General features: G+C 36.5%; 2 protein-coding genes across 6 annotated transcripts; one reads left to right on the top strand and one right to left on the bottom strand.

Moving 5' to 3' along the window:
* Positions 1-1,293: 1,293 nt before the first annotated feature.
* Positions 1,294-15,598, bottom strand: CMC2 (C-X9-C motif containing 2). 4 transcript variants are annotated; one of them, XM_074839299.1, is made up of 4 exons: positions 15,461-15,598; positions 8,024-8,160; positions 3,731-3,802; positions 1,294-1,567 (listed from the first exon to the last, which is right to left on the bottom strand). In XM_074839299.1, exons 2-4 carry the CDS (start codon positions 8,102-8,104, stop codon positions 1,493-1,495), a joined length of 228 nt encoding a protein of 75 aa, XP_074695400.1. In that variant the 5' UTR covers positions 8,105-8,160; positions 15,461-15,598; the 3' UTR covers positions 1,294-1,492. The 4 variants fall into 4 exon arrangements, with proteins under 4 accessions (XP_074695400.1, XP_074695401.1, XP_074695404.1 ...); XM_074839300.1 differs by having other exon boundaries at positions 15,089-15,595; XM_074839303.1 differs by having other exon boundaries at positions 15,175-15,595.
* On the top strand, positions 15,192-24,830 carry CENPN (centromere protein N). 2 transcript variants are annotated; one of them, XM_074839296.1, is made up of 11 exons: positions 15,192-15,257; positions 16,221-16,402; positions 17,538-17,583; positions 18,308-18,364; positions 18,708-18,784; positions 20,298-20,474; positions 21,202-21,303; positions 21,873-21,930; positions 22,363-22,472; positions 23,089-23,212; positions 23,509-24,830. In XM_074839296.1, exons 2-11 carry the CDS (start codon positions 16,232-16,234, stop codon positions 23,622-23,624), a joined length of 1,038 nt encoding a protein of 345 aa, XP_074695397.1. In that variant the 5' UTR covers positions 15,192-15,257; positions 16,221-16,231; the 3' UTR covers positions 23,625-24,830. The 2 variants fall into 2 exon arrangements, with proteins under 2 accessions (XP_074695397.1, XP_074695396.1); XM_074839295.1 differs by lacking the exon at positions 15,192-15,257 and adding an exon at positions 15,722-15,791.
* The last annotated feature ends 349 nt before the right edge of the window (positions 24,831-25,179 follow it).

The raw sequence follows: 25,179 nt of genomic DNA, 5'->3' as shown, positions 1-25,179 counted from the left end.
ATTTAACTCAAATAATGCATCACTCACTTGTTCTAAGAAAGCAGACGGCATGTCAAAAGATGCAGAAACAACTGGTTCAGTTTTTCTTGGAACTTTCACTGAAAACATTTGTGGTTAAGTTTTACCAATTTAACTGGGTCCATCAAGGTATTGAAAAATAAGTAAAATTATTCTATCTAATGATTCTTTCAAAATAGATCACAAAATACAGCTTTCTTCCAAAAACAGATGCATGTACTGATTTCAAGATTGAGTGTCAACAATGGTTCTTACAACAAACCATAGAATTCATTGCAGAATAGGCACCCTTTTTTCAAAAGGTTTCAAGACGCTTAATCTATTTGGCTCAATAAGATTTTTAATTTTTTTAAGTAATCTTTTGTTGCTAGGCAGAACAGAAAAGTCATTTAAAATTAAGGTGAATCCAGCAGACACCCAGAGAAGCAGCTCCATCACTGCACAAACCAACACATTTTAATATCAAATCTTCTTAATTCAGAGACTTGTTGAGGACTTTCCGCAGTTTGGCAGCAAATAAACAGCTCCTGTAGGCTAAGGAGGAAGCTTGGGTTAACACAATACTAGTCAATTTGCCTAATCAAAAGGCAAGTTACATTTTCTTTCACTTCAATGTGAGTTTTCCTTCAACAGCAATAGTCGTAACTTGACTTCACCTTTGTACCATAGTACATGGAAGAACTATTTAGCTTGTATTTTTGGCAGCACTCCTCTTCAAAAAATCACTCAGCACGCATTGATTGTACTCAACAAAAATCAAGGCAAAGCTTTGTAAATCCCTGGAAATGTTCCATTCTGAATTTCTAAAGCCACTTGCTTTGAGTAAGATGAACAAATTGTCTTACAACAGTCTACGCTGTACATACAGTTGGCAGGAAGGATTTTTATCTTCTCAGTGGAGGATGGTAGTTTCATCATTTTACCTCCAATAAAAATACTAGAACTCCAGTTATTACTTGATAGGCAATTTCCAATTTCAAGCCACACCTGTTTAAAATTTATTTTTGCTAATTCACTTAAGCAGTGTTATCACAACACTATGAAGAGCAATGGAAAAAGTCATTCAGTGTTTTGCAGAGAAAAAAAGCAAAAAGATATGAAAGAGAAACTGCTAAACACAAAGAAAGAAATACAGCTCAACACAAGGTAGGGAATATAGCAGCCATAACTACACAAAACTCCACACACACTCATTCCTCATTACTTAATCATAACAAAGCTATGCCAGAACAAAGACTTGCCACAATAGTTTTCTTTTAAAGGTCAAAAACTAAGTTAAGTTGTGAGTGATCATTTATTATATTTATTTTTTCCCCCATTGTTTGCCTTGTTAGGAATGAGTATGTATTAGGTGCATTTATTTTTTCACCATTTCACAAACCACAGGCTGAACAGTGGTGATGGGAAGGAAGTGTTCTGTCAACTTTCAGCTGAGTGTCCCTATTGAGATGCAGCCGTCCAACTACAGTACAGCTCACTTCTCTGAGTTTTTGTGAGCATTAATTAGCTTCTGTCGCATCGCCTGGTTCCTGGCCCTGTTTTCTTCATACTGGAAGACAGATAAGGAAATTAATAGATCAGCTATTATCATTAAACAGATAAATCAAATTTAAAAGTGTGGAGAGCATTTATTACTCAGGAACAGAAACAATATCTTTGACTGATGCATTAGAAATGCAGTTCTTGTTAATATCTATGTATCAGTTCATTTTTACTTTGAAATCAACATTTATTTGATTAAAATACATGTTTCGAAGTTTGAGGTTATTAAGCTAAAGAGCATTAGAACATTCTAATAAAGAAGATTCAGTTAATCTTATGGAGGAACTTAATTATACAGCCATCGGATATACGACAGCCACACTTCACATATGAACTAGGAAAAAAGTTGCACTGGTGCTATTCTAGAGCACAGGTCAGGCTCTTTTCCTTTTAAAAGATACTGATTAATATAAGTGTGTCTGCCTTCCAAAACATGAATTTGTCATCACAGACTTGGTCTATTTTTGATCCTGGTCATTAATTATGTGCACAGATAAAGTAGTACACCAGGATGAAAGGAACAAAGGCAAATTTGGGTTGAATGAGGTTAAGGTGTTTTGGGTGGTTTTATGGTTTAAAAAAGAAACCCAACAGAGACAGGACTCCAGTGTAAAATGGATCCAAGAAAGCTTTCACAGTTTAGATGCACACATAAGACGACCATGCTTTCAAGCATGCCCCTGCACTAGCAAAAGCCTGAAGAGGCTAACTTTCTTTCATTGCAGCCAAAAAGGAAACCTTTTCATGGCTAAAAGAAATGAAAAATTAAAAATCAATGCATGATTTGACATGTATTTCGTGAGAAGCAAATTATTCTTGGCCTTAAGTTAGAGTGTGTATTTGTTCAATTTTTTAATAATTGATATCAAGAATAAAACCCAAGTAACCCACAAATACTCAGTTCTCTATATAATGTAATAAACTACTAAGGAGATTGATTTTGGAAAGGATTTGCAGTTTTTCACTCATTATACTGATTGGTTTATAACTGAAATAATGGCCCAAAACATTACTTAACATTTACAGAATGCTTAACTTTTTCCCATGCCAATATTTAATTTTTCAATAACCCATCCAGGTTTTTATGTAGAATGAGAACAATGGATGTTTAAAAGCTACATCAGTACCTATGCTATACTTGTGAACAGCCTTTCAGGGACTTCCTAGTAATGGCATATCAATGTAGCCATATTTTAAGAAGGCAGACAAATATAGCCATCAAGAACTCCTTTTAATGTAAAGGCTTCAACTTCAATGGAACAAAGAAAAATAAGATTACATGGAAAGTAACTTTACTTCATTATTTTCCTGACCTGTGCTACAGTTTTTCAGGAAGAGAAAAAAAAGTATTTGACACAAGCAGATGAAATTAATTACCACAGACTGACAGAGGGAAGAGAGAGGGCCCAAACTCTTCTGGCTATCCTGCACCCGAAGTTTCCCTTTTTAGGGATTTATTATATGATATATATTATATATAATAAAGGATTGTGAAATTTATGTCAAAATTAGTAAGTACAATCTCAAGTTAAAAGGTGTGTGAAAAGTTCATTTATGTGTTCTGTCATGTAGGCATGACAACCACAAATATAAAGATCACTGATACTCTTCTGAAAATGTGCCCATTAGCTAGTAAATCTACTTAAACTCCTAGAGTCTTCCATTCCTTCCTATCTGCAGATGTAGTACAGCAATGAGTAGGTCCTAAGCAGCAATATTTTCATTCAGTAAGGCCTAACTCAGCAACTCTTCAAGTAGTTTCAGTCAGTATAACTGACCTCAGTATAAGTGTTACTCAAGCAGAAGTGACCATTACTGCTTTATATTCAATTCTGTGTGAATACCACTACAACAACAACAACAACAAAATCAAGAAGAAACAGAAGCAATCTGTGGTCAGTTCCTATTTGTAATATTTGTTTGGTTAAAATGTGTGTTTGCCTATTTTTGGATATCCAAAAAGAGACCATGCCATTTGTTAAAGCCAGATTTTACCTGACAAATTTATCAAAAAAAGTTTAAACGTGGTCTCAAATGCCCACTCCAGAACATGCTTACATTTCAAGGCCTGTTTATTGATTTGTACTACTTAGTAAAAAGCAACTCTATTTCTATCCCATGGACTTCTTTTTTTGTTAAGCATTTCACTCATAGTAAATTTGTTCCTTACCTCTTTCTTTAAACACTTCCGCATCTCACGGTCAATATCATTGCAACGGCCAAAAAATTTCAAAATGTTGTGCTATCAGTTAGGGAGAGAAAAGAAAATGTTCAATTCAAAAGTTTATTCCTCTGAAGCTCTACATTTCTTAGAAGTCACTTGGCTTCTGCAACATATCCTGGTCTTCTTTCCCCTTTCTCTTTTTGTGAAAAATTATGCTTTGTAACTTTTTTACTGAGTAGCTAGAAGTTAGAGCTACTCCTGAACCTCATTTGAACCACCACCCACCTTGCTGAAAGTTGAAGGTACTCATCATGTTGTATAACCAGACTAAAATAGGATACCTAAGCTGAAGCTATGAAGTCTAAATGTAGAACATACATTTTATTGATCTAGGAATCAGTCTTACAACTTTCAGTCACACTAGCTTGAATAACGTACAAAAAATAAATATTCTGAACTCCAGTTTGTGATATAGAAAGACTTAGGGAGATCTACAGGCACCCTGGAGGCAATATCCTTTATGCATTAGTTTTCACTATTTCTTCATGGCCTAGAGAGGTAAAGGACTTGATGTTCCATCATCCCAACCACATGAAGAATGTGTTGTTGGTCCAGAAGATGCGGGCACCAGGTTTAAATGACTGAAGTGTTAGAAACAGTATAAAAAACTTGGTATTAAGTTTCTCCAAATCTTGAGGTTAATAAATAAGATGCATTTACCATCTTTATAACACAGGCCAACTGCGGGCCTTATGCATACTTAGTTTCTGAAAAACTGTAGGCATTGTCCTCGTGAGGGCATTCCCCAGCTAACCTGATGAGATTCACCGTAAAAATCTGTCCTCTTAGCCAGGATTTCCTAAAGCGATTTCATATTATCAGCCAATCAATCACTATCAGAATACGTAATTCTACAAGGACTACTTTTTCAGAGCGATGCTTGATACCATGCCACAGAATCTGGTAGCAGAGCACCCAAGCAATTCAGAAGACCTGGAGGAGTGGAGGTTTTAGCAGCTATACAATCAATAGAGACCATTTGACCAATCTTTTAGAGAACTAATGAATTTTATCAAAAAAGACCATGAAGAACAAGACATAAGAATGAAGTCACTTCCACGTTTCAGAGGGAAACCCATGTGCATTTCTGTAGTTGATGAGCAGCTAGATGGATTTATACAAGTAATACAGGAACACTTGTAAGAATTCAAACAGTGGACAAGATTTTAACCAACAGAACATGATTGAAAGTAGAAGTGGGTTTATAGAGATTATGACAAACTGTAGCAGTGCTATAATTAGCTTGTTTATACCTCTCTGCTTTATAAAGGGCATCAGATGACACTCTGAAGCAGTTGCATGTAATAAATGGACACTTTACTGCGAGCTGATCTTGATTTTACAACATTTTCATTTTAGCTAATACAGATTTCTTTTTGTATTCTATTCCCATATCTGCATGTTAAATTTCAAGGTGAGCACTCACGTTTCAAGATAACTCCACTCTTACTAACACATACAGTGAGTTTCACCTACGTTTATTTAGTTAGATTCCTAAGCTGTCAACTTTTTGGCTCAGATTATGAAGAAAAAAGAATCCATTTCTCAAAAATAGTTATTATGTCTATTGCAGTGATACGAATGCAAGACAATATGCATTTCTTTCAGCTGGCACCTGTAAAAATAAGTCTCTTTAAAGCACACACTTGGCACCAGACTGGAGCTGTTAAAAAAAAATATCAAAATAATGACATCAAATAGGAATCCCATTAACCTCTCCTCAGTAGATGCAAAACTTGATATAATGGGCAGGTCCTAGATTAGGAATAAAGTAAATCAAACTGACTTTTATGAAAATGCACACACAGGACACCCAATTAAAAAATAATGCTTTTCATCCCTCAGGACTATTAATTTGAAATGTAGATGAAGGTTCTTAGGACATATTGGCATTATAACAAAACAGCAGTTAGTCACTGATAAATGATTAAGATCACTGACTTTTCAGATTTCAGTGACTTCAATCTTAAAAGAATATTTCAGTACATTCGCCTTGAATTTTAAGCAAACAAGTATTGCTCCCTTAACTGAGTGTGAAAGAAGCCATCTTCACCCCTTCTGTTCTGAGACTGTTAGCGCAAATACCTTCTCATAGTTGAGCACAAGACTGACAAACATAATTCCTCTTTATGTAAAGATCAACTTCAGACAAAACCAAGAGAATATAATCCTGTGCATGACTGTATTATTGCTGTTCCTAGTTCCTTCATAAATCAAACTGGCAATAAATTCCTTTGAATCACTTGCTGCCAAGGAATTCAAGTACATCTTCTAGTTCCAGTTCCCTCTTAAACTCAAGGCAGTCTAATAAGCTACATTATACAAAAAGCCCATGATACTTGTATATTAACATTCATTTTTATAAAAACAAAACAAAACACGAGTCAACAATTACTTTCAAGTAGTAAATGAGTATTTCTGGATTCTCTAGTCAAAACGTAGAAAGCCCAACTATGTAAGTACCAAAAAGCAGGTCAAATCTGGGTATTTTCTTTCCTGATTGGATCTGTTTTCACAATTATGAAAATTAATGACAACATTTTAATTTTGTATTGCCTATAGAAGTTTTATTCTCCTCTTAACTGAGCGTCATTTTATTTAGCAATCCTTTTGATACTATAGTCGTTAATGTACAAGGATAAGTCTTCTTACTTAATTCTAGGTAATGAACACTTTTAGCTACATTACAACATTAAAGTTGTTACCAAAAAAAAGTTAACTAAAAAAAGAAAAAAAGAAAGTCTCTGCAATCTCTCAAATTACCTAAAGCATTTTCAGGCAAATTAAAGTTTTAGAACTCAGAAGAAAAACATAATTCTTACACTTAAGATAACTTTTAGTTTTAAAGCTTGGGGATGTTCTGTACAAGAAATTTGTATCTTACGTTTAAAAAAAATGTACACAGTGCATAGGAACAGACAGGTGATGGTGCAGGAAGTACTACCTTTGAGATGGCAGAACAGATTCCATGCTTACGTTTCAAGATACTGCACTATGAGTGCCACCAAAAAATGATTAAATATTGCTAACAAACCCAGCACAGTATACTCATTGCAAGTGAACTTTAGTATTAGAACTCTGCTGCCTTCATTGTTGTAATTTAGAAGTCATAAGAAAGTGTGGTACTGCAAATGTTTTTATATGTTAGCATAGCTACTTTAAAATCTGCAAAAATCTTATCCCTCTTTCATGCAAAACATCTCTCACATTTTGTGTATTATCAGCCTTGTTCTTTCTGTAATGACTTTTGCAAAGAAAAATTTAGAATTCTGCTCAGAACAGTAAAGCTAACATATGCATTGTCTTAGAATTTATGGATAACTGCATCACAAAAAAGTATAAACATCACATCTGAACGTGGAGGTGAAAATATTGTAGATTCCATGTAAGGGTGTAAACCATTGTTTTTCACACTCATATTCAACATTTAAATATATTTTTGCCTCAGTGGAAGCTATGAAATTCAACTTTTTATGCACTAATACAGAAATATATCTGTATAGAACATCTATTTAGAGTATACGAGAGAACTGGGAAAATAATTAACAATATTGCAACAATGCTGCAGCTAGCTTTCATTGCAGTGGCTGACTCTTCTACATCTACAGGTTTGCTACAGAGCAAATTAAAAAAAAAAAAAAAGGCTTTTAAATGAGCAAGATGAAGATTCTATCTTCTTGAAGCAATGAAGAGCCTTGAGAAGCCTGAAGATGATCTGGCATTTTACATCCTTGGGTAGGTGCCTATTAAGAGGATGGAAATCAAACAGTAATTTGTGTTTAGCTCTCCAAGCACTGAATGCAAGGCATGCTGTGTGTCCGGATCCTCGTCAACACATCTGCTTATAAATAGCCTGAAGCATCTGCCCAGTGGACAGCTGGAAGATGGAAATCCTGTGAGCGTACAAAAAGAGAGCATTTGAAGTTGCTTTTTATTATTGTTTTTTGAGGGGCACACAGTACTAGAAGGTGTAGAAGTTCTTTCAGTTCTTAAAATAGGTCCATACTTGTCAAGCTGTAGCACAGTAAATTTTAAGCCATGTTTTATTTCCTAAAGAAATCAGTGGCAAGATTTACACAGTCATCAGATACCTCTTCAGTGAAAACGTACTAGCTACGTTTCATGGGTGTTCTGCCTAGAGGAGGTTTTTCTCTTTATGATCATATAATATTCTCACTAATTTATCTGACACTCATTTTCCCAACCCACCCACTCTTTTCTCCGCTCAAAACTCCTTACCTCCTTGTGACACTTCTTGAGCAGACTGATAACTAGGTTACATTCTTCAGTGTGCAGATGAGGAGACAGGTCTGGATGCATCTTTAGTTAGGGATAATTTTAGTAGTACGAGGACAAGAATCTGAGAAAACTTCCACCTGCCAACATTAAAATATGAAACTATAACTAGAAAGTTTGAGTTAACCACTGAAGATATTATCACACAGTATTACTTTAACAAAAAACATTTTAGATCAAAATGCAACTTTAACTGTGTAATATAAATTATACATATTAAGTAATTTAAACCAGCACATGTCTGTTCTTCTACAGAGCCCAAATGTTAAAAGTTATCTAGAAGTTTATATTCTTTGCTGTCATGGACATAAGCATGCATTTGGGATTTTAATTTCCAGGGACTCCCTAGTAGCATTAATCTTTCTTGAACTGTGGATTATCTTTTCACTTTCCTACTTCAGTTTTATTCTTTCTAGCTTTAAAAAAGCTAAGTATATGTAATTTTCTTTCTATCTTCTACAAAGATGGATCAGAACAGGAAGCACAATGATATTTCATTACAGCACTCTGAGAACTGGCATCTTTTTTAGTTATCTACGTGCTTTTTGAAAAATCCTTATCCAAAGCATTGATGCTGCTTTAAGATCCAGTACTTAATCAAAACAATAATAGGTGTTCTTAATTATGCCCAATTGGAATGTCCCTTCTTGCAACTTCATATTGTTGCCTCTTGCCCTTTCACTGTGCTCCTCTGAAAAGCATCTGGATCTGTCTTCTACATAAATCCCCCACTCCTTCAGATAGTGGAAGACAGCATTTAAGTTTCCCCTCGAGTCTTCTCTTTTGAATGCCAAAGCAGCCTATCCCCTTAACCTTGCCGCATGTGCCAGCTGTTCCACCCTCCTGAGCCTCTTAGTTTCCCCTTTGCTAGACTCGGGGTTTTTTTTATCATCTCTGTTAGACTGTGGGACCCTAAAATGAACACGGGATTTCAGATGTGGCCTCAAGACTGCCAAGAAGAGGGGAATAATAATGACTTCCCTTGCCTTGCTAGCTACCCTTGTAACACAGCCCAGTATGCTGGTAGCCTTTGTTGCCGCAAGGGTGCACTGCTAAACCATGTTTCAACTTCATGTCAACCAGGACCCCCAGGGCCTTTTCTGCAGGGTGCTGTGGGGCAGGAGCAAACTTCATTCTAGAAATAAATGTTTTAATTACCTCCCATTTAAAAATATATATATATTCCCAGAAGTAATTTTCAAGATCTTTTGTTGAAAAGGATGAAAGCATCATATAACAGCGGCTGAAACAAGATGACATCTTTGTTGTGGAAGATCATTTCACCAGGGAAGAAGAAAAGTCCAGTTCATACCAGGACAAAGGGGCTCATCTTGACCAAATTCTATTTGTATGACCTATACTGCCACTGAGTTAAATAGATGCCTTTTTTGTTTGCTTACTTAGTATTTTGTTGTGCCCCCTCCTCCCAAAGAGATCACCTTTCTAGCTGCAATGGATCAGGCAAACACCACCATAACTTGTACTAAACAGCCATCACTGTTTTAACACTCCAGCTAAATAGACAAGTTAAGTACTAGTAGCCAGTGGTCAGATCTTACAATTGCAAAATCCCAAGCTTCAGCTGCAGCGCTGGCAGCTATAATCTACACTCAAGTAATCTATACTCAAGTAATATATTCGGCTTGAAGAGGTATGTATACTAGTTTACCCAATATTCCCCATCATGTGTTCAGCTTAACAAGAGTTACATTCCCACAAGGAAGCTAAATTTTAAAAATCCAAACAGATTTAAAAGCCCGTTGAGACCCATGAGAATATGTTCCACATAGTGTTGCAAAATACACATGTAGTAGTTTCTTTCAAAAATCTTCCCCCATGCTATCTGGAAGTCTAATATTGTGCTATATATACTCACAGCACAGAAGAAGTTGGAAACTGTACAAGTTGCTTAAGCATTCTATTCAACAAATTAACAAATGAACCTTTGGAAATATGACAGCAGGAACACGACTGTAACAGCAAAGTGATTAAGAACCCTGCTGTGTTATTGCCACCGGCTTTTGATTGCATGCCACACAAAGTCAATATGTTTTAAATTTATCAGTAGATTTTTTTTTTGATAGCACTAGAGTTAGCATTCCCTTGAGAGTGTGACCTGCTCAATGACTGCACATTACTTTAACATGTGTGAACCCAGCTGATTATTAAATCTCTTCATCATTCAGCCTCCAACTGCTCTTCCTAAAACTGTCATCTGAGCTGGTTGTCTCAGAAGACCAAGACAAGTGCCCTAGTGAAATACGTAGCACGCACATCAGCACAGGCCAGAAAGTCAAAGGGAGCATTTCCAGGAAAGATTCATTATTTCTAATCTAAGATTAGTAATCATTGCTATTGTTTACAAAATTATTCTTGGATAAAGTGGATGAAAGCTATCAATGCCACAAACAGATAAGTGACAGCGTGTTTCATCAATAAAAGCCTTCTAACAACTCAAATACATTTTCCAATGGCACCTCTTGCAGGACAGATGCTACAAATCAGAGGTCTTAACTGTCACATCAGTTCATAGATCAGTACTCCTGAAATTAATTTTCAAATAACATTTAATATTAAAATCTTTCAAGTTCAATTACCAGATATGGTACTCAGTTCATGTAGGCTACAATGGATTAAAGTAACAGAACATCTTACAGTGGTCATGGAAGGCTTAACTGGAGCCTTTAAGTATGTTTGAAGTTCATGAATGAACAGTGTTATCAGTGCTCGATATTGTAATTAGGTTTAGGAGTGTCAGATTAGACAGAGATCTATAAATGATCACAGAAGGCTGAAATATTTTTGCTGGAGGGGAATGACTGACAGACAAAAGAGTTTCAAGAGTAACAAAAACAAGTATAAAAAAGGACAGGATGAGCTATTGATTTTCTTATATTAGAACATTATTACAAAGAGACTAAAATAAGGATTGCAAGTTGCCATTTTACCAGAATATAAATCCACATGGACAGAATTTTATATAGGTGGTGGCTCGTAAGTAATCTAAGTATGTAAAAATACTGGGGGAGGAAAAAAAAAAAAAGGCACAGAAAAAATCTGGTAATGAGCAGTACAAATTGCTCTGAGAAAACTACTAACAGAAATGCTAGATAAATAACGTCAAGGTAAACATGCATTTGCTGCAGATGAAATACTAGCAGTAAAGCAGAAGAACAATATTAAGGAATTGCTTTAGAAGAAAAATGGACTACAAAATGCTAAGCAAACATTCATAACTGAAGCGAGTATTTGGAGAGAAGTATTTAGATGAACTCTTTCCATAAAGGCACTGACATATTTCACTGGGTTGCACAAAAACAGTCTGTTCTTCAACATGTTTTAGACAAGATTTCGAATTCAGCGCAGTTTTTCCTTCCTTGTTAAAAATTACACTACATATGTATCTAAATTATTTAATTGAAATGTCTTTATTTCTATAAACTATTAGCCTCTGAAAGTAGAAGACATGGATGAAGATGATTGACCTTTCAGCTTCTTTAACCACTTTCTAAATCTACACTATCCTTCAGAAAAAAAGCATTAAGAAATTGTCTCATTACAGTATAATATTCTGTGTAGTTTATCTTGAAGTGGGGAAAATAGGGGATATTCTAGCTTTGTTTCCAACATAAACCAGATTTTTTAAAAAAAAATCTAAAGCCTAAACTTAGAAATTCTCTGACAATGGTACTGAATTTCCAATGCTAATATCACAGAATCACAGAATCATCTAGGTTGGAAAAGACCTTGAAGATCACCCAGTCCAACCATTGACCTAAAACTGACAGTTCCCAACTACACCATATCTCTCAGCGCTAAGTCGACCCTACTCTTGAACACCTCCAGGGATGGGGAGTCCACCACCTCCCTGGGAAGCCCATTCCAACACTTAACAACCCGTTCTGTAAAGAAATGCTTCCTACTATCCAGCCTAAACCTTCCCTGGCGCAACTTGTGGCCATTGCCTCTTGTCCTATCGCTTATTACTTGGTTGAAGAGACTCATCCCCAGCTCTCTGCAACCTCCTTTCAGGGAGTTGTAGAGGGCCATGAGGTCTCCCCTCAGCCTCCTCTTCTTCAGACTAAACACCCCCAGTTCCCTCAGCCGCTCCCCATCAGACCTGTGCTCCAGACCCTTCACCAGCTTCGTTGCCCTTCTCTGGACACGCTCCAGTAATTCAATGTCCTTTTTGTAGTGAGGGGCTCAAAACTGAACACAGTAATTGAGGTGCGGCCTCACCAGTGCCGAATACAGGGGTAAGATCACTTCCCTGTCCCTGCTGGCCACGCTATTTCTGATATTGTATAAGCAATTCTGGACACTAAGCATATCAAATTGCTAAAGACTTCCTAACAGGAATCAACATATAAATTATCAAGAAGTGATACCCATCCCTAATCTAAAAGCTGACCTATACACATGTTCAATACATTAAATATTTAATATGAATGTGCAAAAGGAACCTACACATATCATGGAATTCATAATAAAACTGCAGATACCTAGCAAGTAGGCAGAAACCAAAAGGCTGTCCCAAAAGAGCAGGCAAGAACACTGTATGCATTTCATTCCCACTCCTGTTAGACACGAAAATCTAGGATACAGTGCTTGTTTCTCCACATGCTAGTTTGTCCCGCTCCTTTCCCAAATGAAGCATGAGATCAGCATGTCAGGAATTCAGGGAAGTTCCTTCCTTCTTTTCTCAGAATCTCCCAAAAATATGAACTAACCAGTTCCCTGATGCAGAAGGAAAACTAAAGTAGGTTGTTTTTAGTCTCACTGATTAGCTGAATGCTTAATATTTACATGTTTGGGGGACAACAACAACAAAAAGGTTTAAATCTAGATAATTGCTTTCCTAAGATGTTTTTTCTATATTTCATTAAAACATGCGAGAAGACTAATTTTTAAACCAAGTGTTGCTAATTTCTCCATTTAAAAAGTTGCACACAGAAGTAATCTTTTTTTCAAGTTTCTAAGGTCAATAGTAAAAAAAAAAAAAAACCACCAAACAAAAAAACCAAAAAACTTGAATTCAAGTATTTCCCAGAAAAATTATTTTTACAGCAAAATGCAAATTCTCGTTTACCAACCCTGAATTGCATCTGAGCATCTACGTTGCTAATCATTAAACTACTTAACAGAAACACCGAGCTTTCTACAGGACTACAGACACACACGCTCGCTGCAAACACTCCGGTAACACCCACGAGGCGGCAGCATGACCATGCGAACGAGAGCATGTACTAACAGAGAAAAGGGCGAACAGATCCGCAGATTCCTATAAAGCCACTGTATCACTCACCATGCGTAACATTTACTTTTGCACTTCATTTCACCGTCTAATCTGAGTAAGTGCAGACATCTTGGGCTTAAATTACACAGTACTGTTCTGTTTGGCTTCGGAGAAAAATACTTACAAACCAGCCAGCTCTTTGCTTTCTTTAACACCAAATCATGGATGTTTTCTGTAGGATTATATAAAGTTTTAGCGCAAAAAAGGATTCAGCTCCACACCTAACTGGCTGGTGTTACCTGCAGATGTCATTCGTGTCACTTCAGCAGAACTTCTACATTACTATCTTTCATACACAGCTTATAAAGATTTTTGATGATAACAGCTTACAATACTCAGATCAGTCATTCAGTGAAATGAGAAATCACAGCTGATGAACACCATTCAAAACCTAGGGAATCCTGAACTAAGGAGTCTGTTTCTAGCTTTCAGTAAGATGGTTAACATCTTCCAGATCAGGGTATTAAAGTATCATTCTGTGCTGCTATCCTTAAGGTTGTGATTAGGCACAGTGAGAACAACAGCTAAAATTTAGCTGGACACCTTCACTTTAATAAACCAAGATCAGCTAAATCTTATAAAAATTAGTCACATCTTGAATTTCAGTCTTCAAAACTATGCACTAGCTTTCCAGTATTACATATGAGAATGGGGAGAGGGAGAAATAATTTAGCTACATATCTATGAAGACATGCAAAGAGTAAGGAAACGCAGCAGGCAGAGGGGAGGTGGGTGGAGATTATGTATGCTTTTAAAATGTTTTTATATTAAGTAGATTGCATTTACTTTCCATGAACCAAAATAATAATTAAAAAAAAAACTTTGATAAGTAAGATTCATACTGATTTTAGTTGTCTATTTACATGAACACTTTCTGCCAACAACGCAACATCTCTCACGTCAGCAGAATGAGCACTCATCCACTACTTTCAGGAGTAAGTATCTGATAAAACTACATCATACCTCATTTCATACTTAGTAAAGCAAGTTAAGAAGGTGTTAGTCCTAATAAATAAAGCAAGTTGAATATTAAGTGATTTCTACAGTTTTATTTCTGGCTAAAATAATTGATCAAGTAAAGCACAATAAGGCATTTTCACCTCCTGGCAATTATTTAAGGTTGTATTCATACAACCGACATCAGCATATTACAGGACAATTAGCAGAATATTTTTATTGCAATATGCAGCAAGTCACACTGCACAATACAGCATTATATCACAAAAGATTACTGAAGCAATCTCTTCCTCTTCCTGCTACATCTATGAAGACAAGAATGTACAGTCAAGGATGACAACACCCAGCCGGTATAAAAGCAAAGTATGCTGAAAATGAGGTGCTGTCACCAAATTCCTGTTTTGCAAGCTGCTCATGTACTTCAGCTGCATCCACCAGACCAGACTTCACTTCATTACTATTGCATTCATTTCCCGATCTAACAGATAAGAACACTATAAATTTAGTACCGCTAGAAGAATTTTCTTGCCAACTGTAGAACCACTTTCCCCTTCTGAGAGAAAGGGATTAAGACGATCATAGTCCCCGACGGAAAAGACAGTGCTCACCCCTTGAGCAGCAAGACCCGCTCAAGAAAGGCACATAGCACTGGGCAGAAAGTAAATACTGTTAGTGTAACACAGCTTTGCTGTCAGGTGACAGGGGTGGGTACACTGTTATCAACAGTTATGGCAGAAGAGGCCCACTGAACTAACTTGTTTTCAGTCTGTAGTTTCTCAGTGCTCCCAGGAATCTGTAAAATAGTGACGGGATACAGAGACACAGGGAAGAGCAAGCTTACGACAGCCGCAACGGAGAGCCCCGTGCTCCCCCTCCGAACAGCCCTTCTGAAAGCCCTTCTTGAGCCCCGAAGGAGGACGCGAGGTGAGCAGCGAGTCTCAGAAGCCGGCCCTGAGCTCAGGCACGGCACAGCACGGCTCCCCCAAGGCCAGGCGGCGGGGAGGAAAGAGGCGCCGGGAGCGGGACCCTTCCCGACGTGCCCCTCTTTTCCTTTAGAGCTGGAAAGGCACAACACCGCCCACTCAGGTCCGGCCGAAGCCTTCCCTCTCCGCCATCCTCGCACTTACTCCAGTCCCCAGAGGACGAGCCCGGGCAGGCGAGACAGGCACCGAGCAACACACTCGCCAAACAGCGCCAAGAGGAGGCGCGGGAGACCCGGGCAGGCCCCACCGGAAGCTGCCTCAGCGCCCCCGGCAGCCGCGGGAAGAGCCGTCACGGCACCGGCACCAACGCGCGGCGAGGCGGGAGGCGGGGCGCCTTATGATTGGGCAGCTCGGGCACCGTGCGGGGCCTGATTGGGCGCTTCGAAAGGAGGGCGGGACTTGGCGGTTGGCGGGGCGTGCGGGCGGCTCCAGAGGCGGTAATTGCCACCGCCGCCGCCGTGACGGTGTGTGGATGGTAGGTAGGGTCGCGGTGCTCCGTTCCTCTCGGTTACGCGGTTCTCTTTGCGTCCGTGTCCGCTGTCTGGGGCCCTCTGGACTCCCATCGGACCGGACAGGCGGTAACAGCCCTGAGTGAGGGCCAGTGCCCCTCCCTTTCCAGAAGGTCGCACCAGACCTCCGTCAGTGAGGAAAAATTGTTGTAGAAAGCGTTTTAACTCGATCTCCGTCAGTGAGGAAACATTGTTGCAGAAAGTGTTTTAACTCGCTGTCTTTGATATCCGCCGAAATCTGTGGCAGTGCCACGCTAGGGCTGATGCCAGTGTTCTGCTAGTGCCTAGGTGTAGCTTTCTGTACCTTACTAAGGGAGCAAACCTCCTGAGCCTGCCGGTGCAGGCTTAATTTATTTATGTGCTGTCTTAATTTATTAAACGTTTTAACTTTTCAGGTGGCTTCATCATGGATGAAATTGTTGCTGAGTATATCCGAAGAACTGTACTAAAAATCCCACGAGATGAAATCAAGACAGTGCTACAGAAATGGGGCTTTCTCTCTGAGGCGCAACTGCAAACCATAAACTTCTGTCAGATAAAGGAGAATATTTCTCAAGACGTTGTTCAACTCTGTGAGGTAATCCTTTCCTTCAGGAATTGCCTGTCAGTGACATACAGGATGCATGCTGAAGCACTGTCAAAAAACATTCTTACAAAGAAATGAATCTTCTTTGGCTCTAACACAGCATCAAATGGCAGTTTGTGGTCTGGAAAATGTAAAGCTGAGCTAGTAATACCATCAATTTTGTCTGATTGGCAGGAGTGCAGGATTGACTCTTGCTGAGTATGAAAATACATGTTTTGAGCTCTGAGTTGCATAAGGTAGATAAAAGCTCAGTGTGTTAAACCCTTAAAAAATGGGTGTATTTCTAAGTTGTAAATTAAAGGCATTGATTGGGATGTCTACTTGTTACATAGTGATGATTTAGATCTAATTTGTATGGGTCATGATAGCACTAGTTTATATCTTTTAGACTTTTCAGATTTCTTGGAAAAATTTAATTGGCCAGAACTACTTCTGTTCTGTGTAGTGTAAGCAAAGAAAAATTTTCTGATGTCCTTACATACTCTGATTTTGGTGTACTAGGAATCTTTATATGTACTAGGAGTCTTAATATATAGTATCGTCCAGATAGATACAGTTATTGCTGGTACCTCTTACATTCTATAGATTTTTGTATAATTTCTTTTTAATTTCACACTTGAAGATTAATTACATGGGGTGTAGACCAAATTGCAGGCAATAACTCTTAAATTATTCTTGTAAGATAGCGAATGTCATACTTTAAAATAGCATTTGTTTCTGAAACATCCTTCTCTGTAACAAGTAGTGTCATAAGGTTTCTTAAAAATCTTTTCATTCTGTAAAGGTTAAATAAGGAGGAACCAAGCATCTTAAAATTCCTGACAGTGAAATACTAGTCACTGTTGCATAATGTCATGAATACCCATGAATTTTACTTTCTAATTGCTTGTACATCATACTATAAGGACAACATTCTTCTTGCTGCCTCTGCAGGAACACTTAAACCTTGCTGAAATAGCTTTCGTTACTGATTTCTCAAAACCCGGTATGGTGTATTTGAGCAGAGTACACGCTGTGGACTTCAGCACAATGTAATTTAAACTGCCAGTACTGATGTGTTTCACTTACTATGTGGTAGAGCATTCTGGACCTGCAGTTCACCATGCACTGTTACTCTTCTTTCCAGGAAAATTCTGCAGGCATAAAGCAAGCAGCTGTCCTAGACATAATTTGTAAGTAAAATAATTAATAAAAATAACATCTTTGTATTTTTTCTGAGTAACTTGGTAATGCCCTTAATTACATAGTAATTGCCTTAGTGTGGTACAGATGCAATTGGGGTAAACAGATTACATTTCAGATGGTGAATCTTACTGGATCCAACCTTTTCTTTAAAAAAAAAAATCAAAAACTGAAAATCAACAAAAGCATGTTTTCCTCTTCAGAAGTCTAAATAGATGTAAACTGCAGTAAGCCACATCCAGCAATAAATGTAGAGAGATATGTTTGACTCCAGTGTGCACCAAACCCTAAAATCAGTAATATCATGTAGACAAAATTATTAGCAAATACTCCAGGTGGAACTCTAATTCCAACACTAAATCGCAACTTGATTATATAATAGTTCAAACCTCAAGGTTTCTTTTAACAGTCTACATTTCCTAGTTTGAGTTTAGACTGAGTTCCAGTCATTTTAAGTAAAATCCTTCTTTAAACATTGAATCTCAGAGATACCCTTTATTAGTTGCTTAACGGAATTTTAAAAATCTTCATATCTCTTTTAATAAAAAATATTTTGCTTTTAGGTTTACTATGAGTGGTAGTTTAAGAATGCTGAATAAATTATATTCCGTTATCAGAAGTAATCTTTTAGAAATAACCTAGTCATAAAATTAGTTGTTCCTTTAATTACCATTTGATAATATACTCTTATTGAGCAGTTCCTATTTTTCTTAGACAACCACATCTACTCAAACAAAAGAGTGTGGAGTGTTTACCAGATGAACAAAACAGGTAAAATGCCTTTCCTTGCTGTAATGTCCCAGTTCTCAGCAATTTACTGCCCTGCTACCTCATATCATACATTTTAAATACACACATAGTCTAGGGATAGCTTTAATGTTTTTAGAATACTTTTGATTAACTTCTCAAGCAATTTTTAGAAATCAGTAACTAACAATTAAATATTAAACTTTTATATAGCAATAATGAGTCTCAGATTTAATATACATCTTTTTGTATAAGGCTATGCAACTTGAGCTTTTTCTACTTAATTTTGTTTCAGCAAAACTAAAACCATCTCTGAACTACTTCTTGTAAACACAATTCTTGTGTTTTTTTTTTTCTTGTGTAACAGGAGAAGAAATGGATTTTTTTGACTTAACAGATTTCAAAAAAAAATTTAAGAGACGACTTCAGTCAGCCTTGACAAATGTAAGAATAAATGCATTCTAGATTTGTTACACAGCTCTGGTGTCAATAGATTGTTTTCATAACTTTAGAGAGGTATTTTTTTCTTACAGTCAGCATCAAAAATTAAATGGAATTGTTAATTTGGAAATGGTAGGAGCTCCATGTGAAATAGGAAAAATGTATATCTGTTCTAGCAACTTTATCATTATGCTGGAGTGAAATAAAATGTAATTTTGCCTTAAAATATGACTGACTTCAAGAAAGGCAGTATGTTTTCTATCAAATCTTTGCCCTGTTTGAGTGTACATGTTGCCTAGGTAACTTGATATTGCTTTGTCCTGCTACCTAATAACAATACAAAAACAACAAACAAATGGGATCAGAGTATAGGGGGAATTTGAAGTAGCGAGTAAACAGGACAAGGAAGTTCAGTTGTTACGACTTAGATTAGTAGCAAAATTGTATCCATTTCCTTTTAGTTTTGGTTTTGAAATTATATTTTGTGATGGCTGTGAGAGCTTGGCCCTGGTATTTCATTACATTACAATGACTGAAAGACCACCGTCAATGGCAAGAAGCAGTTTCTAGACTGCATAAACAAGCATGGTAAGAAGAAAATGGGAGAGGAAATAACTATCATCTCACTCTTAGTAAACAATTTGCAGAAGCCTTTTCTTGCTTTAGCTCACCAGCTTCATTTAAGCAAGATAATCGAAGATGCTTCTGGCTACTTAGCTGTCACTTCTTGACTCACAAAGGATTCCCACTGACAACAGTAGAGGGCAACAAATACAAATCAGACTAACAGATAATCAGCTGCAGTTCATATAACTTATAACAGTTTAACATTATTTCCATTTCCACACAAACTTTGAGAAGTGATGTTCGTCCAGCAATTTAAACAGTTTACAACCTGGTTGGACTAAAAGCTTGACTATGTGCCTCAGTCAAAGGGAGGGTTTGTTTTTTTAAAGGAAGTTTTACGACTTTTATGTCACCCAGGTTGAGTCAAGGAAAAAGAAGTAACCAAGGAGCAAATCTACAAAAACAGGAAAGGGAATCTTCTTCAAACTTCTGATTGTGTACTCTTGAGCAGTGACAAAGATTATATTCAGGTCTAAAATCACAAGTTGATGAAAAGTACTTTCTAAAAAATTGGACATATTGGAAATATTGCTACTAGCTCTCCATCTAAATAGACACCACTTTTTGTGTTGTTATTTTCCCAAAAGAGAGAACCAATGCTGTTTTAATACGCTATTTTTATTTTCACCCTTCAGAAGAAAATGTAAAGCAACAGGAAGAGTTTGAAAGAATGATGATTTTTTTATTTTTTCAGTTTGTGAGGTTATAGTTTTTCTGTGGAAATTTGATTTAAATACAATTCTGACTATAGTAGTGGGATTTGTTTCTTTTTCAAGCAGTGGTGCACTAAATTATGTTTGGGTCTTGTGAACACAGGGTTAATAGCTAACAAAATCTTTCTGGGTGCCTGAATGTGTTGGTATATCAAAGCTTTTCTTTTTCTGTTTAGGTCACCATCAACTTTAGAGAATATGAGGATAATGCAATCTGGATTAGAATTGCTTGGGGAACACCATATACAAAACCAAACCAGTACAAAACCAGCTATGTTGTATACCACTCACAGACTCCCTATGTCTTCATTTCTGTCTCTGTTCTTAAGAGCAACTTGCCTCTGCTATGTCAGGTACAGAATAAAACCATGTGGACCCTGACTTCACCACAGTCTTGTACAGCTATAATTGTGTTAGCTTTTAAGAGGATGGGTAAAGATTAATCACTTAATGTAATTTACTAATTTACATGGTCATTTTTTTCCTTTAACTCATGATAAAAATGGGGAAAAGCAATCTTTAACCCTTGGAATGGTGAATAAATTAAGTTTATTGGTATTTTTGCTGACCTTGAATTGTTCTAATTTCTTAATCAAATGTTAGGCAATATTCAGTTAAATTGTCTCATAGAAGTTGAAGAGTATTACATCACCACAGTTAACTTCAAGAACTAGATGTATGAGCTTATCAGGGAATGCTATTAATTAGTTTAAAAAGACATTTTCTGTCAATTTGTGGTGACCAGTGTTAGTAGGCTTTATTTTTTTTAATCTATTCAACAGACTTCTGTACTAGTAATTTAATTATTTTATTAACCTGTATATTTTATTTATTTATTTTTCAGCTGATAAAGCTACAGGCTTATCTGGTTAATCTTGTGAATGCTTTTAAATATTCACCTAAGCTTAATAACAGTCTACTCAACATTTTTTTCAGACATGAGAATCCTTCTGGTTAAAAGGCAGTCATTTACCATGAAACAAAAACATCACAATGTCTAGAAATACTGTATTTTTTCCATATTATAAACACAGTGATGATTAAGACTGATGTTAAAACAATTTCAATTTTTATTTAAAGGCCCTGGTTGCTGCTTCCAATTACCATGACATCCATGAAATGGAGCTTCGAAGTCATTCTTTAAACTCCCTTAAAGATATTGTGTTTAAGAGATATAGCCAGGTGAGCCCCTTCACAAGTACATCCGAAGATAAGTCTTGCTTTTTGCTTCAGGCCAAGTTCTCACCCCCTAGCAGGGGGAAAATTCGTCTCTCCTGAGAGACCATCAAGTTTAAAGTAATATTGAACTACTTAGGTGGACAGCCTTTCATTAAGGTAACATTGCATTGGCAATATAATTACTTGGTATCCCACCTGCTCTTTATTGTTACTCCTAATGGTTAAACTCAGTCTAAAAATTGTATGAACAATTCAATCCTAGGATTTTTTTAGCACCGTTTCACTAGGCTTCCTAGAGCAATGAGTTGAAGTCTATTAGAATGGGCACTTACTCTGCTCATCCATGTAAAACTTGTAAATAGGGAAATGTCCACACATACCATAGGACAGGCATTCTTTTCTCAAAACAAAGCTGGGCTTTCTGACTTCTAGTAATTGTCAAAAATTGGAAGAATACTCACTTTCAGAATGAGAAGTAAAAAGAAATCTGGGAAGTTCTTTTCAGCTACAGCCTCTAAAAGTGGAAGTGAACTAAAACCTTTTTTTTTTTTCCCTTTTTTCTCCCTATTTAGAACTTCCAAAGTTACTATCCAAGACCTATACAAGAAAGAAATGTAGTACCAGAAAGTGGTATGTATATTTTAAATTAAATGGCAGTTTGAATGTCATTACTGCTGGCTTATGAAATGAGATTCATAACAGGAAATGTCCATCTGTTACATTTGCACTGTGTTATCCATCCCTGGGGGGGTGCCATAATGCTGGCTGTCACTAGGAGAGGTATTTTCCCATGACTGTCACTGGACACAGTTATGAAATCAAAAATACCCAGTGCTCAGTATCTCCTTTCATATTAGCTTGGGTTTTTCTCTCAGTAAGAACTGAAAATATAAATGATGAAGACAACTAGCTTATGAAAGAAAAAGATTGTGATGAATTCTTTTAAATTATTTTCAGATTTTCACTGGAGTAATCACCTGATCAGAAAACCAGTATTGTATCAACTGACAAAGTTGTCTTTTTTTTTCCTCTCTGCTTTTCCCTACTCTTCCCCTGCATCAGATTCAAGGATAAATCAAGAAAACAGAAATGAGAAAGAAAGAATACAGAGAGTGAATTCGGAAGTTTTTGGTGATGGTCCCCAACCAAAACTCGAATTTGCACAATATAAGGTAGTTGAAGCAACAAATTTTCTTTTTTTATGGTTTTAATATAGTAGTAGCTACATTAAATTGCAAATTAAGAAAAATCTAGTATTTCTTCAAATTTTAGGGAGGACATACTTTAAAATAAATTAGTTAAAAGTATCTTTAAGAAACAGATTTGCATTGAGATTTGGTCAGACTGCTAGATCATGTTTGAACTAAGCATTTTGACTTGTTTTTGTAATAAAGGTAGACTTATACCAGTGGTGTGTTGAAGCATGAGAAGAGTTATTTGAAGTACATACAAAGCTCATGCTACATATAACACCATAATTTAACTTCTTGGATGATGCACAGATTTTATCTGGTGAACAGATATATTGGAAATTCTGAGAGATATTTAATGTTTTACAGAATTACTGAACAAGCTGCCTCTTTCAGCAGAAAACTGTTTACCACAAGGTGGCACCCTCTGATTTTATTAAAATATTTCTCCAGGGGGAATCATGTAAACATTAGAAATAATAGATAAATAAGATACAGTCTTATTACATATTACCTTGTTAATGCAATGTTTAAATGAGAATGTATAAATAAAATATATTCATTTCTTATGCTCCCTGGTTAAATTTTGTATTAACAGCTTGAGACAATGTTTAAAAGTGATCCTCAAATGAATGTTTTGAATAAAAAAGAACCATTCAGATGTCTGGTCAAGTTTTCTAGTCCACATCTCTTAGAATCGCTGAAATCCTTGGCACCACTGGGTAAGTGTCCAACTCTATAAAATGGAGGAAAAATCCACAGTTAAATATTTTTGTCATCTTAAATTCTGCTTGTATCTTGCATAAGCAATAACCCTCACAGTTTGTTTAGAAATGCATAGAAATTTAGTGGAATAATAATGTTACTACTACAAAAACTTACATCTAAATACATACCAGTTTGTTCTTGGAATTACTAGTTTGTACATAGATACCCAAGCTGTGTTTTTAGTTTTATAACAGTTACGAAAAGTCAATATTGGTTGAGTTAAGCTATAATTATCTGTCTCTCTCTCCAGGTATGGCTGATGCACCACTTTCGCCACTACTTACATGTATACCACATAAAGCTAGGAATTATTTTAAAATTAAAGAGAAAAAAGGTGTCTCTCCGAGAAGCTTTGTAAGCCCTTAATTTAAAACTGATTCACTGAGAAATAATGACTCATTTATTGATGGTATTAATCTAAATCATAATGAATTTCAAAACAGATTGAAAAAAGTTAACTCATTCTTTGATAATCCCTTAAAGTGATTTTTCCAGGTTATGGCTTCTTTTTCCACATTTATTTTTCCACATTTGTCTATAACAGAAGAGTTAGCCCTTTCCTTGGATAATAAAAAAAATGTTACTTGCGAAGTTTAAACAGATACTGTGGTTTTAAATTTAAACGTGATGACTGCTCTTAACTCTATATTTCATAGTATTTGTGAAGCTAAAGCTTAGTAAAGATACAGTGAGACAGCTGTAGTTATTCAGTTCACTATCATAGCTGTAGATGGCCAAGATATTCTAGGTGGCTGCCTTGTTTCAGCTCCAGTCCAGCAGTGTAACAGAATATGTGCCCCAGTTTGAACATGTGAATAGTCTCATTCAAGTCAGTGGGATACCTGTCTGCAGGTCAGACATGTTTTTGTCTTAGTAGATGAAGATTATATTCAAAGACCATTACAGGGCATGGGGAAGAAGGGACTCTTGGAGTATAGATGTTAGAAGTTTCCATCCAGCTTTTAATGGATATTAATTCAGATCCAGAGTTTTTACTCACCAAGGGCAACAGCCAATAACAAATAAATTTAAAAAAAAGAAAAATCTGCCTATTGGTATTAGTGGCTTACAAAATTTTATCTTAGAGGAATACAGTGGAACAGGCAATCATTTTCTTTTGAGGAAGTCCATGGTTTAGAATATTTCGATTAAGATTTGACCCTTCTGCGATCCTTGCACATTACCACTTTTCTGTGCTGGGGGGCATAAAGATTGCAGAATCGAGATGGCAACATTCACTAATGCAAACAACAGCTTCACACTGGAGTTCTTTAGACATGGTAAATTGTAATTGGTAATTATACAGGTATTTATATGTAACTTTTGCTGCATCGGTTTTAATTTGAGATGGATTTGATCTGAAGTTTCAGTTACAGCGTACAAGTGTTTCTTTTTGAATTGCTACCTGCAAATTTTGTGCATGCAATTTGTGTATATGGAATTTCAGATTCACTTCAGGCATGTCTCTGTACAGACACAGTAACTTCATGGCACAGTCTAAATATTTTGATAGGTGATATGGGAATGTTTGTTTTTTAAACTGTAAATAAATGTGTAAATTAAGTCTTAGAAGCTTGTTTGGCCTGACTTGGAAACGTGACTTAACATATACTGATTTTTGGTTTGGTTTGTTTTTCAGCATCTCTAGGTAACTTGCACATAAAAAGTTAGTTTAGGACCATCTGCTAGTGATACATATTTAGGACTTCCACTTTTGTGATTTAAATGTTCCGTTTGACAAAATACTTAAGGTGATGTTAGGATTCTGAAACAATTCCAGGCTTTGTGTGATACACAGAATGTGTGATGGACATTAAGAGGACATAATCTCTCTCACTTATACCCTCACTGAGCCTTCTAGGAGTCAGATCCATTATGACTGCAGTCTGCACTTCACTCTGTGCAACTTTTTCTTCCTAAT

Source organism: Strix aluco, chromosome 14 (genome assembly GCF_031877795.1).
Source record: "Strix aluco isolate bStrAlu1 chromosome 14, bStrAlu1.hap1, whole genome shotgun sequence".
Lineage (NCBI taxonomy): Eukaryota > Metazoa > Chordata > Aves > Strigiformes > Strigidae > Strix > Strix aluco.
Note: the sequence above shows the minus strand (reverse complement) of the source record. Positions and strands in the feature narration are given on the sequence as shown.

Bases quoted from the DNA above. Each gene is read 5' to 3' on its own strand.
- CMC2 (XM_074839299.1), bottom strand. From the start codon at position 8,104: ATGCATCCAGACCTGTCTCCTCATCTGCACACTGAAGAATGTAACCTA. The intron at 3,803-8,023 runs GTAAGGAGTTTT...CCTAACTGATAG, and splicing joins TCAAGAAGTGTCACAAGGAG to CACAACATTTTGAAATTTTT. The intron at 1,568-3,730 runs GTAAGGAACAAA...TCTGTCTTCCAG, and splicing joins GGAAGTGTTTAAAGAAAGAG to TATGAAGAAAACAGGGCCAG.
- CENPN (XM_074839296.1), top strand. From the start codon at position 16,232: ATGGATGAAATTGTTGCTGAGTATATCCGAAGAACTGTACTAAAAATC. The intron at 20,475-21,201 runs GTACAGAATAAA...TTTTATTTAAAG, and splicing joins ACTTGCCTCTGCTATGTCAG to GCCCTGGTTGCTGCTTCCAA. The intron at 21,931-22,362 runs GTATGTATATTT...CCCCTGCATCAG, and splicing joins AAATGTAGTACCAGAAAGTG to ATTCAAGGATAAATCAAGAA.